The sequence below is a fragment of the Leopardus geoffroyi genome, chromosome E1 (genome assembly GCF_018350155.1).
Source record: "Leopardus geoffroyi isolate Oge1 chromosome E1, O.geoffroyi_Oge1_pat1.0, whole genome shotgun sequence".
Lineage (NCBI taxonomy): Eukaryota > Metazoa > Chordata > Mammalia > Carnivora > Felidae > Leopardus > Leopardus geoffroyi.
Genome location: NC_059330.1, coordinates 19,110,352 through 19,128,987, shown reverse-complemented (window position 1 = coordinate 19,128,987; position 18,636 = coordinate 19,110,352). Strand labels below are relative to the sequence as shown.

General features: G+C 40.7%; 1 protein-coding gene across 15 annotated transcripts in view; it reads right to left on the bottom strand.

The window, feature by feature from the left end:
- NF1 (neurofibromin 1) overlaps positions 1–17,267 on the bottom strand; it is a 249,817-nt gene extending 232,550 nt beyond the window's left edge. For 8 of the 15 annotated variants that reach the window (XM_045488000.1, XM_045488004.1, XM_045488006.1 and 5 more), the window contains exon 1: positions 16,771–17,208. In XM_045488000.1, the coding sequence (XP_045343956.1) occupies positions 16,771–16,830 (60 nt within the window). In that variant the 5' untranslated portion in view covers positions 16,831–17,208. Of the gene's footprint in view, positions 1–16,770 lie in introns of all 15 variants that reach the window. The other 7 variants (XM_045488003.1, XM_045488013.1, XM_045488011.1 and 4 more) reach the window with 3 other exon arrangements.
- Between the last annotated feature and the right edge of the window lie 1,369 nt (positions 17,268–18,636).

Below are 18,636 nucleotides of genomic sequence, written 5' to 3'. Positions count from 1 at the left end.
TGTAAATGGTACGACCACTCTGGGGAAGAAAAAGATTGGCAGCTTCTGAAAAAGGTAAACACCCCCACCCACCATACGACCCAACCATTCTACTCCTTCACATTTACTCAAGAGACATGAAAGTACTAGTATGTCCACACAAGGTTGCATACATTAACCTTCAAGACAGCTTTACTTGTAATAGCTAAAACTGGAGCAGCCCAAATACCCATCAACACATGAATGAATAAACGATGTGTGATATATCCACTGGGCAAAACAACTAGTGGTTGTCTAGGGATGGGACGTAGGAATGGACTACAGGGGTTGGGGAAAACTTCGTGGGTGATGTAAACGTTTGTTAACTTGACTACAGTGATGTTATTACAAACGTGTACATATATCAATGTTCATCAAACTGTACATTTTAAATATGTGCAGTTAATTTATTGTGTAGCAAATGTACCTTAATAAAGCTTATAGAAATTCTATCATTCTAGAATAAAAAATAAAATCCCCAGAAAGTTCCAATAAAGTTTCTAAGGGAAACGGGGGGGCCAATATGTTTGGTATTTATCCATATTGGGCGTATACCTAACTCCTATGACCACCCATTTGGGTGTTCCTTATTATTTCCTATAGTGTTAACCCTTCACTTGAGCCATTTCTCTTCTGCCTAAAGAACTTCCTTTAGTAACTATTACAGAGCAGGTTTGCTGGTGATTAATTCTCTCAGCTGTTTGTCTAAAAACATCTTTACTTCACCTTCATTTCTGAAGGGTATTTCTGCTAGGAATGGAATTTTCATGAGACAGTATTTTCTTTTGACACTAAAAACGTCTTTTCATTATTTCCCAGTTTCCACAGTTGTATTCAAAGTTAGCTATCAGTTATATTACCGTTCCTTTGAAAGTAGTGTGTCTTTTGGTCCTTTCTCATAGATTTTAAGAATTTCTCTTTGTCTCTACTTTTCAATAGTTCCATTAAGATAGGCTTAAGGGTACTTTTTCTTTGTATTTACCCTGCTTGGGGTTTGTTAAACTACTTGAATCTCTGGGTTGATGTCTTTCATCAGTTTTGGAAAATGTCTTACCATTATTTCTGCAGATATCTGCTCGCACGCTAATCTTTCTTCTCTAGTCTGGGTCTCCAGTTATACATTATTCAGCCTTTTACTACTGTTCTACCTATGTCTTAGGTTCTGTTCCACTTTTTCCAATTTTTTTCCTTTCTGTGTTTCAAACTGGATATTTTCTATTGACTTGTCTAAAAGGTCTTTAATCTTGTCTTTGGTTATATATTGTCTGTTAAATCCATCCAATAAATAACTAAGTTTAGATACCATGAACTTTTTGTTTTTGTCGTTTTTGTTCTGTTTTTAATGTGTCAGGCGCTGAACTAAGCCCTAGGAATACAGCAGTGAACAAGACAGACATAGTCTACTAACATACATAAATTGTGTATATTCAAATGACCTGTTTTCCCTTTTTTTTGTTTGGGTTTTTTGTTTTGTGTGTGTGTGCTTTGTTTTGTTTTGTTTAGAAAAATGAAGAGTCAGGCAAAGGGTAAGGCAAGGTCCTAGAGTCCTGTACACCAAGATTTTCCAATGAGCATGTAAATGAAACACCTTTAGCAACCAGTGTTAGGTTTTTGACTCCTAGAAGATCCATTTAATTCTTTTCTATGGATTCCAATTCTTTGTAGGAATTCTCCAACTTTTCACCCATTTGTCCATTTTGCCTACTTTTTTAGCATATTACAGTTATTTCAAAGTCCTTGTCTGCTAACTTGAACTACCAGTGGATCTACAACTATATTTTTCTTCTTGATTATAAATCACAGTTTTCTACCTTTTCAATTTTTTAGAAATTGTTCAGTGTATGCTGGATATTTTAAATGAAAGAACCTCAGAAACTCTACAACATATCTTCCCAGTGAGAGTCTGTCATTTACTCTCCTAGACAAAACGGATGAGAGAGGCTGATCATTTTAATCTATTCAGCAAGTGGACCATCAGTGCTATGCTGCAGCTTTAGTAAGACTCAGTTCACCTCTGGCTCATCCTTCTTCTCCGGTCTGTGTCCAGAATCAGCAAACGTAAATGTCATCAATCCTCTCCTCACCTAGACAGGATTCTTCCACTTCTGGAATTTTAGTTCACCTGCTTCATTATTTCTGCACCCCTCCAATATTTTTTATACTATGGTTTTCAAAGTTCATCCAGTTTTTTCCTACTTGTGTTGCCACCGAGGACTATACTATGACCTACTTACTAAACACCACCCATGCGTGGAAGTCTCCCCACATATCATACAGCAGGGATTCATAAACCCAGCTTTGACATCAAAATGGAGATCTTTTTAACTGCAACCCATTGTCCATACCTCTAGAACTCAGATGTTCAGTGGGGCCAGGAAATCTACACTTTTAACATGAGTCTTAAGTGATCTGATAATGCTGGCATTTCCACATAAACTAATATGTCTGTACCAGTTGTCTCTCCTCTCCCCCTCCCAGAGTTCAATATCAAGAGGATGTTTAAGAAAGAACACACGCTACATCTGATAGACAAATTGAGAGAAGAGTATAAAAAGTTACAAGTTCAGTCACTAAATATTTTAGAGAGAAAAACGTTAAAACATTTGACGGCTTTTAAAAATATATTAAGAGGGGCGCCTGGGTGGCTCAGTCGGTTAAGCGGCCGACTTCGGCTCAGGTCATGATTTCGCGGTCCGTGAGTTCAAGCCCCGCGTCGGGCTCTGTGCTGACAGCTCAGAGCCTGGAGCCTGTTTCGGATTCTGTGTCTCCCTCTCTCTGACCCTCCCCCGTTCATGCTCTGTCTCTGTCTCAAAAATAAATAAATGTTTAAAAAAAATTTTTTTAAATATATATTAAGATGAAGAACCACTAGTTAGAGTACACAGTATAATACCAAAAGGAGAAAAAGCACAGCCATTCCATTTTACTTCTAATTGTTCTACCAGAAAACAAAATGATTTGAAATGATTTTCACATTTGAAAAAGAGCATTGTTGAGAGCCATCAGAACTCTTAAAGCATAAAGACCCCACCCACCTGTTTTATCTGAATTCAAGTCTACATGACCGAATCCAAGATCACACAAGAAAATTTAGAAACGCGAAAAGGGAAACACTGTCAGTGAACTTTGAGAACTCATGAAAAATAGAAAGGTGCCAGACTGGGAATGAGAAAATGTTGCCTCAATTGTCAAAACACAGGGGTGGGTAAAGGTGAAAATGTGATTTCAGGCCTATGGACTGAATCTAATGTCAACAACCAGATGATTCTAAGACTGATTATTATGCAGATGACTTTTAAACTCTTACAGAAGGAAGGATCATTGATAACAATGAAATTTTACCTGTATAAAGTGAGTTTACAAAGTACCTTGACATATATTATCTCATCTCACATTTCTGATTCACACAGAGCCCTGTGGAATAGGGGAAGCAGCCATGTGTCCCCGTCACAGTCCACGCTCCCTTCCAAATATTAGAGGTTATGCCAATGAATATTCTTTAATAGGCTTACTACGCTGGTAATCAGGTGAGTAGCAAAAACATAGTGTACCTGATGCTCAGCCTTTCTTAAGCCATTTACTTTTTTAAAAACCTCACGTAACACTCTCATATACAAAAATACTGAGAAAAGGGATGAAAAATGGCACGCCTGAGTACTGACCACCACTGAACCATTTATGCAACGTGGATGGACCTAAAGGGTATTACGCTAAGTAAAATAAGTCAGACTGAGAAAGACAAATACCAGATGATTTCACTTGTATGTAGAATCTAAAAACAAACAAACAAATGAACAAACAAAACAGAAACCAAGAACAAACTGGTAATTGCCAGAGAGGAGGGGGTGGGGGGATGAGCAAAGTAGGTAAAGGGGATTGACATACTTCCAGTTACAAAATAAATAAATCAAGGGGCACCTGGGTGGCTCAGTTGGTTAAGTATCTGACTTTCACTCAGGTCATGATCTCACAGTTCGTGGGTTCAAGCCCTGCGTCGGATTCTGTGCTGATGGCTCGGTGCCTGGAGCCTGCTTTGGATTCTGTGTCTCCCTCTCTCTCTGCCCCTCCCCGCTCACGCCCTGCCTGCCTGTCTGTCTCTCTCTCTCAAAAATAAACATTAAAAAATGTTTAAATAAATAAATCGGTCAGTCAGTCAGTCAAGGGGTGCCTGGGTGGCTCAGTCGGTTGAGCATCCGGCTCTGGATTTCGGCTCAGGCATCGAGCCCCACATCCAGCTCTGCACTGACAGCTTGGGGCCCGCTTGGGATTCTGTCTCTCTCTCTGCCCCCTCCTCCACTTGCGTGCACATTGTGGTAAACGCTGAGGTAATAAAGACGAGGCATAACTCGTGGTCTCAAGGTGTCTAAAGTCTGATAAGGGAGAAGGACAGTAAGAAAATTATGGCAAATATTATGGTAGATGCATAGAGTACAGTGGGAGCATGTAAGCAGAGCTCTTACTTCAGACGGGGCAGTCCGGGGAAGCCTGTCAGAGAAAGTGAAGCCTGAAGTGCATTGTGAATCTTGTAGGGTCTTGTATGCCACACATACTAAAAGGTTTAAACTCTCTTTTCAAGGCTCTCAGCCAATATTTCATCTAATGGCTTGTTCTTTAATGAGAGAAGTTGAAGAATATAATAAAGGGAAATAATGGAATGAGGTACCACAGGAGATAGAAGAAAATAGAGACCTTAAATTCAGGTAGCAGAATCAGAGACTGAGATTATAGAGAAGATAAGAATTACCGTGGGAGTAAATGAGAATGGGTGCAGTTTAAGGATACTTAGCAATACAGGACAGTATTAAGGACTCAGCTGAATTTGGAGACCCTATCTCTGTTATGGTCACCGTCACTAGAATTAAGATCAAGGAGGGCTGGAGATTAAGATGTTGGATAGGTGATCCACCTTGATATTAAAGTCACTTAGATTAGAGTTGCCAGGTTTAGCAAATAAGATGTGCAGCTGAATGTGAATTTCAGGAGCGCCTGTGTGGCTCAGTCAGTTAAGCATCCAACTTCGGCTCAGGTCACGATCTCACCGTTTTTGAGTTCGAGCCCTGTAGAACAACTCAGAGCCTGGAGCCTAATTCAGATTCTGTGTGTGTGTGTGTGTGTGTGTGTGTGCGCCCCTCTCTTGCTCACACTCTGTCTCTCTCTCCCTCTCTCAAAAATAAACATTTAAAAATGTGAATTTCACATAAATAATGGATAAACATTTAGTATAAGTCTTTCCCAAATGTTGATGGAATATACTCATACTAAAAAGAATTACTCATGTTTATTTGAAATTCACATTTAATTGGAAGTCCTATATTTTATAAAATATGTACTCACTTTGTTACTGATTATAAACATGTTCAATGCAGAAAATTCAAATTTCTTTAAATATTAAGAAAAAACTAAAATTACATACAGTACCTTAATTTTTTTTTTTTTTTTTTTTTGAGAGAGAGAGACAGAGAGTGTGAGCACGGGAGGGGGAAGGGGCAAAGAGAGGGAGACACAGAATTGGAAGCAGGCGCCAGGCTCTGAGCTGTCAGCAGAGAGCCCGATGCAGGGCTCGAACCCCTGAACTGCAAGATCATGACCTGAGCGAAGTCGGACACCCAACTGACTGAGCCACCCAGATGCCCCAAGAATACCTTAATTTTTACAAACATAAAAGAAAATGCAATCAAATGGGCAAATGTTCAGGTATGTTAAAAGAGATTATAAAACAATGTATCTCATTCAATTCAAACAACCTAACAATAGTAACAGTAGCAAAGTTCCTTCCAAGTGCAAGAAACTGCCACATGCTTGACACATTATTTCCTAATTTAAACCTCACAACCACCTTCTGTGGATTAGGTATTTTCATTGACTCTTTGTTACAAGTGAAGAAACTGAAGCTTGAAGAAGTTAAGTAACTTGGCCAAGAGCTAGGAAGCAGTAGCAAAGCAGAGCCCAAGAGTTCAAACCCAAGCATTCTGATTTCAGAATCGGCAGACTCAATTATGTACCAAAATTTTAACTGCGGTTCTTTCTGAAGTGTGGCATTTTAGACTTTTATTCATTCTTTTGTGATTTGTTGCATTTCTACAATGAACACGAATTACTACTGTATTTTTTTAAAATAAATATCCAAATAGAGGTTGGACAATCATCTGCCAAGGCTATTGCAGAAGTGGATTTAAATAATCTCAGATTCCTTGGGAATGCAAGCTGGTGCAGCCACTCTGGAAAACAGTATGGAGGTTCCTCAAAAAACTAAAAATAGAACTACCCTACCAGCCAGCAATTGCACTACTAGGCATTTATCCACGGGATACAGGTGTGCTGTTTCAAAGGGATACATGCACCCAAATGTTTATAGCAGCACTATTGACAATAGCCAAAGTATGGAAAGAGCCCAAATGTCCATCGATGGATGAATGAAAAAGACGTGGTGTATATGTATATATATGTATGTGTGTGTGTGTGTGTGTATTTTATATATATATATTTTATATATATATATTTTATATATATATATATATATATATATATAATGGAATATTACTCAGCAATCAAAAAGAATGAAATCTTGCCATTTGCAACTACGTGGATGGAACTGGAGGGTATTATGCTAAGTGAAATTAGTCAGAGAAAGACAAAAATCCTATGACTTCATTCATATGAGGACTTTAAGAAACAAAACAGATGAACATAAGGGAAGGGAAACAAAAATAATATAAAAACAGGGAGGGGGACAAAACAAAAGAGACTCACAAATATGGAGAACAAACAGAGAATTACTGGAGAGGGTGTGGGAGGGGAGATGGGCTAAATGGGTAAGGGGCACTAAGGAATCTACTCCTGAAATCATTGCTGCACTATATACTAACTAATTTGGATGTAAATTTGAAAAAATAAAATTAAAAAAATAATATTAATAATAATCTCAGATTCCTTCTAACTAAGGATCTGTGACTAATCTGTTAGTGACTGGAATTATTTTTTTTTAGAGGGCTGGCTCTAAAGAAAAAAAAAAGAAACAAAAGTCAATCCTTTTTAAGAATTATAAAAGTTTTAGAGTGTCAGATCCTATTTCTCCTGTTTTACAGATAATGCAACAACTTGGAATTTAGATTTACATATCACAAAGGCAGTTGAGGCAGGGTAGAAACTAAAGCACAGGTCTTCACTGATTTTTGTTGCCAACATTTGACCAAAACAAAACCTACTACCTCTTAAATTCTCTACTTGCAACTTCAGTTATCAGAGGCCAAGAACAAACATAACAGGAAACACAAATGCTCCCCCCGCCCCCCCACCTTTCAGTCCATTACCCAAAAGGAAGATCTTCCTGGAGTATAAAAGCAAAACACTTTCCCAGCCCTGAGCTGACAGAGGTTGAAGAGATATTCCAAAAGACAAGATGGTTGGGGGGGGGGGGGGGGGGGTGCTGAAAAAGTACATATAACAAGAAAGAAAGAGAAAGAAAGAAAGAAAGAAAGAAAGAAAGAAAGAAAGAAAGAAAGAAAGAAAAACAGAAATACCCAGGAATCCAATAGAATAAAGCACTCGAATACTACTGAAGTTTAGAGTTGCCTCAAATTTAATCAAATCCTAAATGCAATGTTCTTCAAGTTTGAAAACCAACTTTACAAAAGTGGACAAATGGTAAGATAAAAAAAAATGAAGTAAATATATAATCTGTACATTCCTGTTGGTATTCTAGCAGAGTCTATTCTCTCACCTTCAGAATTCATCTCTCATCTAAAAATCTTCAGTGAGTATAATGCAATGCTATAAAACTAAATAAAAGGGGAACAATGTTACAACTTCTCCTAACAGCCAAAGAAGTTCTGGTAAGGTGAAAAGAAGAATGATAAATAATGAAATCAAGGATATAATGTTTAAAATGTATGTCTATTTTTATCTATTTCTAACATATGACCAGATGAGTTAGAAGGTTTCCACTTACTCTCATATGAACATAAAAGGTAAACTCTAATAACTCAACTTGGAAGAAGCAAGAATACATTCCTCATTTTACATATTTGTGCTATCTGTTCAAAAAATTTAGACCTTTTTTGTAAAGCTCTATTTATTGAAAAGTTACTGCTCTAAGGATTAACACCCACACTCTAGTTTAAATTCAATTAATTACATGTCATATGATTGTGAACAATTGCTCTGCACCTCTAGTTTTATTTTTCCTCATGCAGGGTAATAATAATATGAAACTATAATAATAACAAAGTATAAAGAAGGGATAGAAAAATATTGCATAGGATGATAATCACAGTAACACATTTTTATGACTGTTTATAGTTTCCTTTCATGTGAAAGATTCACATCTAAGATACTAAACAAGCCCATGATGTGAGCAGGGAAGATATAATCCCCATTTTATGATAAAAACAGAAAACTGAAGTTCAGAGATGTTAAGTGACTTGTCCAAGGTTATCTTGAAAGCTACACTCAAAAGCTCTTTTTCTCACTACACAGTGTAGTGCCATCACAAATTTGAGATGGTACGTTTTCTCATGCCCAAATTACTATGGAGACTACCCAAGGAAAGTCGTCAACAATTAAACTGAAAAGGGTCACCTGAGATTGCTATGAGCAGTAATTACCCACAAAGTCGCTATCTGGGTATAAAACTATGATTAAAAATAAGTTAGGTAAGGGGCACCTGGGTGGCTCAGTCGGTTAAGCATCTGACTCTTGATTTAGGCTCAGGTCATGATCTCACAGTCGTAAGATCAAGCCTGGCGTAGGGCTCCGCTCTAGGCATAGAGTCTGCTTAAGTTCTCTCTCTCCCTCTTCCTCTGCCCCACCCACCTCCCATTTTCACACTCTCTTAAAAACATAAGTTAGGGGGCGCCGAGGTGGCGCAGATGGTTAAGCATCTGACTCTTGATCTCTGCTCAGGTCACCATCTCATGGTTTGTTAGAGCCCCACGTCAGGCTCCGTGCTGAAGGTGCAGAGCCTGCTTGGGATTCTGTCTCTCCTCTCGGCCCCTCCCCCTCCCTGCGTGCATGCACTTGCACTCTCTCACTCTCAAAATAAGTAAACTTAAAAAAATAAAGCGTGTGCACTCCTTCTCTCATTCTCTCTCAAAATAAGTTAGGTAAAAACCTTTTAAAGTAAATGTCTAAAACTCTTGCTATTTACTCAATTAACTGCATGCCTCTTGCACTAGATACATCACCCTGTTTGGGGGATGTGAAATGAAGGGGCAAAGGATTTCATCAGGAAAAGTTAAGTTCTCTGAAATTCAATAGGGTAAAAAACTCAAAGCTATAAAATATGAAGAGGAACAGGCAACAGCTTGTAGACTGTAGTGGCAACCTTAAGCCAAACCAAAAGAGTGCCAATCTGTGGTTTAAAGAAAATATGCAATCTGGAACTTTGCACCTCAAGTTATTGCTACTCCAAAGTAATCAGTGCTGTTTCTAGTAAAAAGTATATGTAGGTTTAGAGGATAAGTTCAATTCTTCATTATAATAGAATGGGATTCCATTTTAGCTTGGGGCTTTCTTATCTCAACAGAAGCCCTTTTGATGAGAAAGTCAATGGTTCAAAAGCCACTGTCAGAGAACTGAAGACTGTAACTATGTATCACTGGCATTTGATATTTGAGGTGGTCAAATAGGTGGTCTACTGCAGGCCCCTGGAGAGACTTTAATAAGGACACTACCAGGGCACCTGGGTGGCTCAGTCAATTAAGTGATTTCCGTTCAGATCGTGATCTCACGGTTCATGAGCCTAAGCTCCAAATCAGGCTCTGCACTGACAGTGTGGAGCCTGCTTGGGATTCCCGCTCTCCTCTCTCTCCGCCCCTCCCCATTCATGCTCTATCTCTCAAAGAAATATTTTTTTTAATGAGGGCGCTACCAATTCCAGTTATTCATATTCTAGAATGTTAAAATTTTCTTCAGTACAACCTCTCAGAGTGCCCGGTTTACTGAAGGCCCTGGCACACAGTATGATACAGAATTTTACAGATTGCGGAAATCTTAAATTCACAGTCACTACAAAGTAAAACACCTTAACTTTTCTATTCTTCAAGGTCAAAACAAACTTTGTCTCATCTTTCCCTCTCCACCCACAAGAAAATGGGGTATTCTAAAAGATGTCCTACAAATAAGCCAATGCTTTTATAAATACAAATCAATCCTCTGCAGAGAAAGACCTTAAGATGCCCATATTCTACTTCAGTATTGATTCTAAGCCTTTTAACAGTTTAAGCTGACCACAAACCTCTCCTACTTCTTGTACAGAATATTCTCCTCCTTAAACTCCCTTTTTTTAAAAACGAGCCTTCTTATACCTCCTGTCCCTTGTCTTATACACACACATAACTCCCAATGAAGAACAGACTGAGGCTGAAGGAACACATCTGCAAAACACATGTTCTTAATTAATACACTGCTCACCCTTAAAAGCATGTTGTTAAAATGCAACAATAAAGAGTCTATATAGAACCCCAAAACACCAAATTTGAAGATGAAAACAAAAACGCCCCATAGCAGCCCGAGCAATCCAAAGAAAAAAGATTTAAAAATAAGGCACTACAGTACTGTAATATATCACTAACCTTTCCTTCAAGGACAAAAGTCTCCATGCTAAACACATGAAAAAATAATAATAAATAAAAGAGGAAGCAGATTTAAGAACCTAATTTCCTACTGTTCAAAATGTCAAATAAAATAAAGTGTAGGAATATTTTAAGATCAAATGAAACAATACTGCTGGCCCAATTCACACAACACCTTGTAACACTTTTATATTAAACATGCTAAACTTGAGGAGCCATATAATACATTTGCTATAAATTAGATGATAAAGAAAACAGATCAATTACAGAGATCCATGATAAAGATGCTCTCAGTACCGTAACTATTTGTTAATGAATGCTAAAGTAAGGTATATATATCAGCCAAGGTACATTTTGGGGGAATATCCAGAGACCAGTCAATCTCCCTTATTTAGTGAAAACACAATAGTCAATAGGCTGTAAAGAACATGTGTAAATCCTACACTGAATTACTTCTAGATTTTTCAAAGTTCTTTGCAATCATTTTCCTACCAGACTACTGCAAAAAAGTTTCCTTCTGACTTACCACTAAAAGTGACAAATCCAAGATCACAAAGGTAGTTAATCAAATCTAAAGCAATTTGATTCAAAAAACATGTTCTCTCTCTGGGAGGAAATATAAATATGTGTCAGTTCCTCCTTAAAGCTCTCTTCAAAAAAAAAAAAAAAAAAACCTATTCATAGGTAAAATATCATTTAACTTATAAGACCTAGACTATTTATAAACACTACATTATAAATTTGGTTATTTACATTTAAAACAAAGCCAAAGTCATCATTACTTTTAACCAGTCTACCTTTCAACCAGGAATCATATTAAAAAAACATTCCACCAATGATGTACTATATGCTCATAACCATGCTGGGCACTGGGGTGACTATATGAGGATGCTAACTGAGGCGTCTTGCTTTTTACAAAGTTTACACTCTATTTGACAAAAAGAGAAGAGCAAATACTAAGCTGTGTTCAACCAACCCTCCTGAGGGGAGAAACCCCAGGTGACAAGTACACCAAGAAGTGAGACTGCAGTGAGTTTCATCCAAAAAAAACTTAATGGGAAAAATGAAGCTTGAGCTGCACAGGGAGGGATGGACAGGAATTTTAAAAGCACAAAGGAGGAATGAAAGCATGCAGGCAGGGGCTGGCATCAATAAAGGCTGAGAGACAGGAATAAGCATGATATATACAGAAGAGACTGAGCCAACCTGTCTGGGACACAGGTGCATGCTGAGGCATAATGAGAAATAGTTGGGTAAATCAAGTGGAGTCAGCTCCCAATGGACTGTGAAGGCAACAGGGAAATGCTGTTAAAATATTAAAATCATCTAATATCTAAACTAGATAGAGAACCTTAGAGATTCTCTAGTTGATTCTTTTCTGACAGATGAGGAGAATCTAGGATCCACAGACATCTAATGGCTAGCATAAGGACAGAGAAAGTAAATAGCAGAACAAAACTCAGACCCCATTCAGGAATCCCAGTTCAGTGACAGGCAGCATAGTTTGACAGGGAAAGCAAATCTGTTCAAGGATTGATGAGCACATCAGTATATAAGGATCTGCAAACATACAGACATACAAGACAGTACTGTGTCTTATGAATTCCAGTAGACTGGTTTCCAGGGGTAATAGAACACCACAGCGGCACTACCATTGAGCAAAAACCACTATGTTTTGCCAGAAGGAATCATTTTTCAAGAAAGCAGCAATCCAGAAGGAAAGCAGAGGCAGAAGCTAGTTTTCAGCTATAAAGGAAATGAGTGGATAAACAGTAGAGGCAGCAGGTATCTGGCAACAAAAAGAAGAAAAAAAATTGATCCACTGAGAGAAAGCTACAGGACCAAGTAAATGCTTGAGAAAAGAAATCTTAGTAAGTTTGAAGGTGAAAAGGAAGGCACTCACACAAAAATTAAATCGGATGCTAAATAAGGTAAGGGTAGTGAGGGAGCATAGAGAACTAATTAAGGATCAGTTGGAAGAAATTTTTTTAAATAGGAATTCCAGAATAAAGAATAAGCATTTTTTCCTCACCACAAAATACCCCTCACCAAAAGAGTACTCACTTTCAACTACCTTTAAGGCCTTATAAAAATGGCAGACCAGGCTTTAAGAAACAAAGCTACGAGATTTTTTTTAATCCAAAACAGCTTCAAAGTTTTACAAATCTACTTAGCCAATTAACATGTGGTGTATAACTTCAAAGACATTTGTCAATCATTTTATATTGCATGAGTTTCACACGACATATTCAAAGCACATTCCAATTAGCATCCAATTTACAGTAACTGATATGCCATTGTTTCAAATCAAAAATCAGAGTTTATTCTCTAATATGTTCTTAAATATGGGGGGTGAGGGGGTATATACCATTTTTACTTGACCAGATATGGAATACATGAGTGCTTAAATGAACATATTTACAACAAATCATTTGGGGATACCTTTTTTTCAATTTGTTAAAAAAAAAAAAATTCAAATAAGCAGTTTTCTTCTATGCCGCTTCAGAAACAAAGTCCTACAGAACCAGAGGGGCACAGAGAGCTAGGTGGGGCACATGACAAAGTTTTCTCTAATTCATTAATAGTAACCTAATAAGCCACAATTTAGAGCTACACACCTAAAACATACCAGTATCAATTTAGAAACGTACTATTCAGCACCATAAAGGCAGGTTAAGGAAAAGCAGAAGATGTAACTGATAACATTGATTCAGCTGCGCCTGGATGGCTCAGTCAGTTAAGCGTAGGGCTTTTAATTTCAGCTCAGGTCATGATCTCAAGGTTTGTGAGACAGAGCCCTACTCTGGCTCCACACTGACAGCGTGGAGTCTACTTGGGATTCTCCCTCCCTCACCCCCACCTCCTTGTGTTTGCAAGGGCACGGGCGCACGCGTGCGTGCCGTGAGCATGCGCCCTGTCTCTCTCAAAAATGAATAAACATTTAAAAAGAAACCTCAGGGGTGCCTGGGTGGCTCAGTCAGTTAAGTGTCCGACCTCAGCTCAGGTCATGATCTCACAGTCTGTGAGTTTGAGCCCCATGTCGGGCTCTGTGCCGACAGTTCAGAGCCTGGGGCCTGCTTGGGGTTCTGTGTCTCCCTCTCTCTCCCTCCCTCCCCCAGTCACGCTCTGTCTCCCACTCTCTCAGCAAATAAACAAACATGAATTTTTTTTTTTAAACTCATCACTCTTTACAAAAATAAATAAATAACTGATACATTCACTCCACTTTCTGGCCATCCACCTTTGCAAAAGCCATTTCCCTAACCAAGGACATAATTACTTTTAAAATTGGTAAGAATCATTCAACTTAGGCCATAAATATTAGGTTTAGGTGCAATACTAGCAGGTTACAGCAATTTCATTTTACCCACTTGGACATAAGGGCTTAAGCTCAAAATGTCAAGATGGAACACTGCCACTTAACTGGGTCTACCGCATCAAGTTGCCAAGCAATACCCATCAGAGTACAAAACGTTATCGGCAGTGGCTAGTAATGCATTTCTGCTTACATCACCACAAATATTAGAAGTCCAACCAAACCATCAATTCAGTCATAAACAGAGTTGCTACCTTTAGACTTGCATACGCTCTCGGGCTCAACATACACATGTCTTAGCTGTAATAAAAAGCAGCCTGTATCCCTCTGGACCCGCTGAAACAAAGTACAGACAATATACCCCAAATTTAAAACTTTTAGAAATAGCTGAGACTAATTATACAAATACCTCTCCCTACATGTGGGGCTTTTTCTCCCCTCAATAAAAATGTGAACTCTTCTCCCTTAACTATACTTAAGGGGTTATTAAAACAAATCCTATGAGATACTTTTCAGAAAAAGTATCCCTGACTGTTCAGCATTCAATACGTTTCGTACTGAGGCTCTCGTTATTAGGTCTGCTACGTGACCTTGGAAAGTCATTTAATATCTCTGTGCCTCGGTTTTCTCACTTTCCAACCTCAAGGTAATCTCTAATTTGAATTAAACGTTTATTACTACTACAGTAAATTAAGGTACGTAAGTACCTTATGTTAAACATTGAAAAGCCTTAGACTTCTGTATGGCAAAGTCAGTGGTCTTTAACCTAAGAGAAGAATGTGAGGAATAATTTGCCCTACGTATCTTTCTCTTAATTACAACATAAGGAATACATTAAAAATGCTTCCGTTTAAAACCCTTACATCCTTAATTTTTAACAGATGGTGGCGAGTTTGATTCCACAATATTCATAACAACGCAAACAACAAAGCCTAAGGTCTTTTAACACTGGAGACAAAAAGAAGGAAATATTTACTTGTGTTACTGGGAATATAATAAGAATCATTCTTTTAAATTTAGAAAACTACATTTTTTTTGTAGGTGGCAGATAAGCCTAGAGATCAACAGGTAAGAAGTGAAGAAATAAAGTTTAAAAATTGGGAAAAAAAACTAATAAAAAAATTGGAGAACAACAATGGTAGTGTGAACACTTCAAATTCCTGCATCCATATTATGCTGTCCACAAGGTTTAGACTTGGGGTTCTTCCGTGTGCCTTTAAAAATCCTTTTTCAAGATTACATAAAGTCTCTTCTATCAAGTTTTAAATCGAATGCTCTATCAATAACACAATGCGATGTATGCAGTAACATTTTACTTCCTCAGATAGATCAGTAGTACAGTTGGTTTACAAGCTTTTTGGTCTGGAAGCAGAAGGATGGGTGAAACAACACGCTACAAGCCCCTGACAGCTTTGTAATTCTATTCTACCTAGGTAGTTTCAACTTCCTTCTCAGTCCTGCTGCCTATCCCAAATATCTTTCGGGTAGGTCAGCAACACTGGGAGTCCTGTAAGGAAACCTTTGTGGATCCAGTAAAAGTGAAGCCCTCCCCTGCCCCTCCATTCAGCTCCCATAATCACTTTTATGATTGCATCCAGTCAACAAAATAGATTGATTCAACCTTAACATGTCCCTCATCACAGGAAGCCCAGGGCAGAACTGCAGCTGCAAAAAAAGCATCCCTTTCAACTATCCCCAACTAACCGCAGCAACACAAAGTTAAACTAATTCCCACTGACAAAAGGCTCCGTGTGCATTCATTCTGATCAGCCTCAGGATCCAGCGTGTGAAGCTCAAGGAATAAAAAGGCACCTCCCCAAGCCATGAAACTTTTATTTTTCCACCCCAAATATTCTCAATGAAAGTTCTCTTGTGAACCAAGAGGTGAGAGTTAAAAACAACAACACAACACCAGCAGAATTATCGGCTCCAGGACCACATCCCAGCTGTCCCTGCTCTCCGTTGTCAGGGGCTCAGACGCAGTTTCCCACTTTTCCTGGCACCCTGCTCCCCTTACTCCCCAAGATTCTCACTCAAGAAAGCCCTATTCACATTCTCAGACCGCTGGCAAAATAAAGGGTGAAACTGCAATTCTCAAGGAAGGAAAAAAAAAAAAAAAAAAGGGAAAAATATTTCAGAAGCAGAAGGGGACGAGCACCATGGTTTCTACTACAACATGTACATGCCAGTCTTGTCTCATCAGGATATGGGGGGACGCCCAAGTGGGGTACCAAAAAGATGTGCATTGAGTGTGCACTTGGAGCTCTCAGGGCAGGCTGAGACCAGGGAGCAGAAAGTAAGAAAACCTGTGCTTTCCCTGCTTCTACTCTTCCCCGTCCAAGAGAGGAAGCTGAAGAAACTGGGGGAGGGGCGGGATGTTATCGTTCTCCCATTGGGGGTACACAAGACAGGCCTGGGGGTTCCTCCAGGGACTCACCCCCAGTTCGGAGGTCCACTGAGGGAAGAGGAAACCCCTAAACGTTACCCACCTCCGTTCAAACAAACAAACAAACAAAAGTAAGGGAGGGGGAAATGATTAAATCCAGATGGAGAGCCCCTGCAAGCGCCCCCAGGTCACTCATCCTCATTAGCAAGCGGAAGGGCTGGGATAAAGAGGATGGAGGGTCCGAGGGGTGGTCAGGGAAGAGGCCCCACCCCCCGACTTAGGAGGGAAGGGGAGCCCGAGCCACCAGCCGTCCCCTCCTTCCCCGCACCTCCCCCCTAGGCCACCCCCTCTAGTTCCCCCCTTCCTCTCCTCCAGAGCCCGAGGCAGCCGCGGGGGAGGCGGCTGCTCCTTCCTCCCCTCACCCACTCCGCCCCCACCCCCACTTCGCTCCCACCTCCCGCCCGCCGAGGGCCCGTTACCTGCTCGTCGAAGCGGCTGACCACGGCCTGGACCCATTCCACCGGCCTGTGCGCGGCCATGTCCTCCCCGCGGCCGGGGGGCGGCGGAGGGACGGGCCGGCCGGCGCCCAGGGCCGGGAAGAGGGCGGGGAGCGGGGGCCGAGGTGAAGGCAGAGGCGAGGAGAGGGTCCGAGGAGTGCGGGCTCCGAACGTTCCCACGGGGGTGGGGATGGGGGGCCTGCGCCGAGCCGGGAGGGGGACAGGGGAAGGGGGCGTTGGCGAGGAGGCAGGGGGAAGGGGGGCGGGGGAGGGGGACCCGGGGAGGGGAGGGGGCCTCTTGGTCGCTCTCCCCACTAGCGCCGTCTCCCCTCAGCCATCACAGTCCGAGACGCCGCCATGACACCCCACCGGAAGTGGGATCCTTTCCACGGCCCGGGGAGAGGGAGAGCGAGCGAGCTTGAGATTGAGAGCGCGGCTGGGAAAGGGGAGGGGGAAGCGAGAGGGAAGGCGGCCTGCCGCGCATGCGCCCGTGCCGGCCGGTTTCATTAATGAAAAAGCGAGTCCTCCTGGAGGTGACGTCACCTAACTCCTCCGGGCCCGGAGGCGCGCGTCCCTGTTCGCCGCCGGGCTCACCTAGACTCTGGCTCTGGGTTCGGCCGGCGACGGTCCGTGCCGACCCGGGAGCATCCGCTCGCATCCCCACCGCCACAAGAGGCTCCCCCTCCCCCGCCGGCCTCAGGGTTTGGATTGCTCCCCGGGTTGGAAGTTAGGGGGCCGCGGAGCTAGCGTGTCTCCCAGGGCGCAGATCTCTGTGGCTGATCTGGGGGGCTGTGCGAGGGTCCCTCTCTGCCTTAAGCTCTCACAAAAAAATAAAGTACACAATCTCCGGTTTCCAGGTCCTTCGTAGCTAGCTAGTATAAACTGCTGAGAAACGGGGGAAATAAGGCCAAGACAGATACAATTTTTTTTTTTTTTAACTGTCTGTGTTAAATCCCAGTTCCTAGACGCGATGGCGGTCAAAGTTGCTCAGACTCCGGAATGCAGTCCGGACTTCCTCTGCTGAACAGATAGGCATCCAAGTTAATAAAACTTTTGCACGGTTGATACAGATTCAAGTTGCACCATCCTCAAAAATCCTCTAAGGGCTTCCATACATTATTGATTCAACATTCATCATCTCATTTAAATCTTTCAATGAACCTTTCCAATAGGTATTACCCTCATCTAACAGATTTGCCTGAAGTCTCAGGGTTGGTAGGTGGCAGAGTCAGCATGCAAACCCAGGTGGTTTGACTCCAAAGACAGTAGAGACAGACTGTGGCTCTCCAGAAACAATGGGGTTCCCTATACCCTTAATACCACAGTTAAAATGATTTCGTGTGAAATTGGTTTTCCAGGGAGAGGATTACATCCAAAACAATGATCTACCTATATCGGACATGAATTTTGGAATGAGCTATTTTTGAGATTATCTTCCTCAATACACTTTACTTAGGATAATCTTAAAATGAGTTTCCACATTCTGAGCACACACTAATCAGCCACTTAGGCCGCATGATATGATAACTAATCAGGTGATAAGGCAGAGCAAAACTAGTATTTCACATTTACTACAAAAAAAAAAAAATTCTCTAAGCCAGTATCCCATGCACAGAGATATCCATGAGAGAAGTTTCCAACCTTTGCTGGCTGGTGATTGTCTAAAATACATATTAAATTAATACTTCATTCCACTAGAATGAGAGGAAAGGGTCTAGGTGGCTCTGTTGTCCATTCTCTAAGGATGCCATATGAATACCAACTAATGTCTTTTAGATGATGTCAGAAATGATGGTGACAATGTTAAAGAAAAGGATGTTAAATGAATGTCCATCTGTGCCCTTCCCA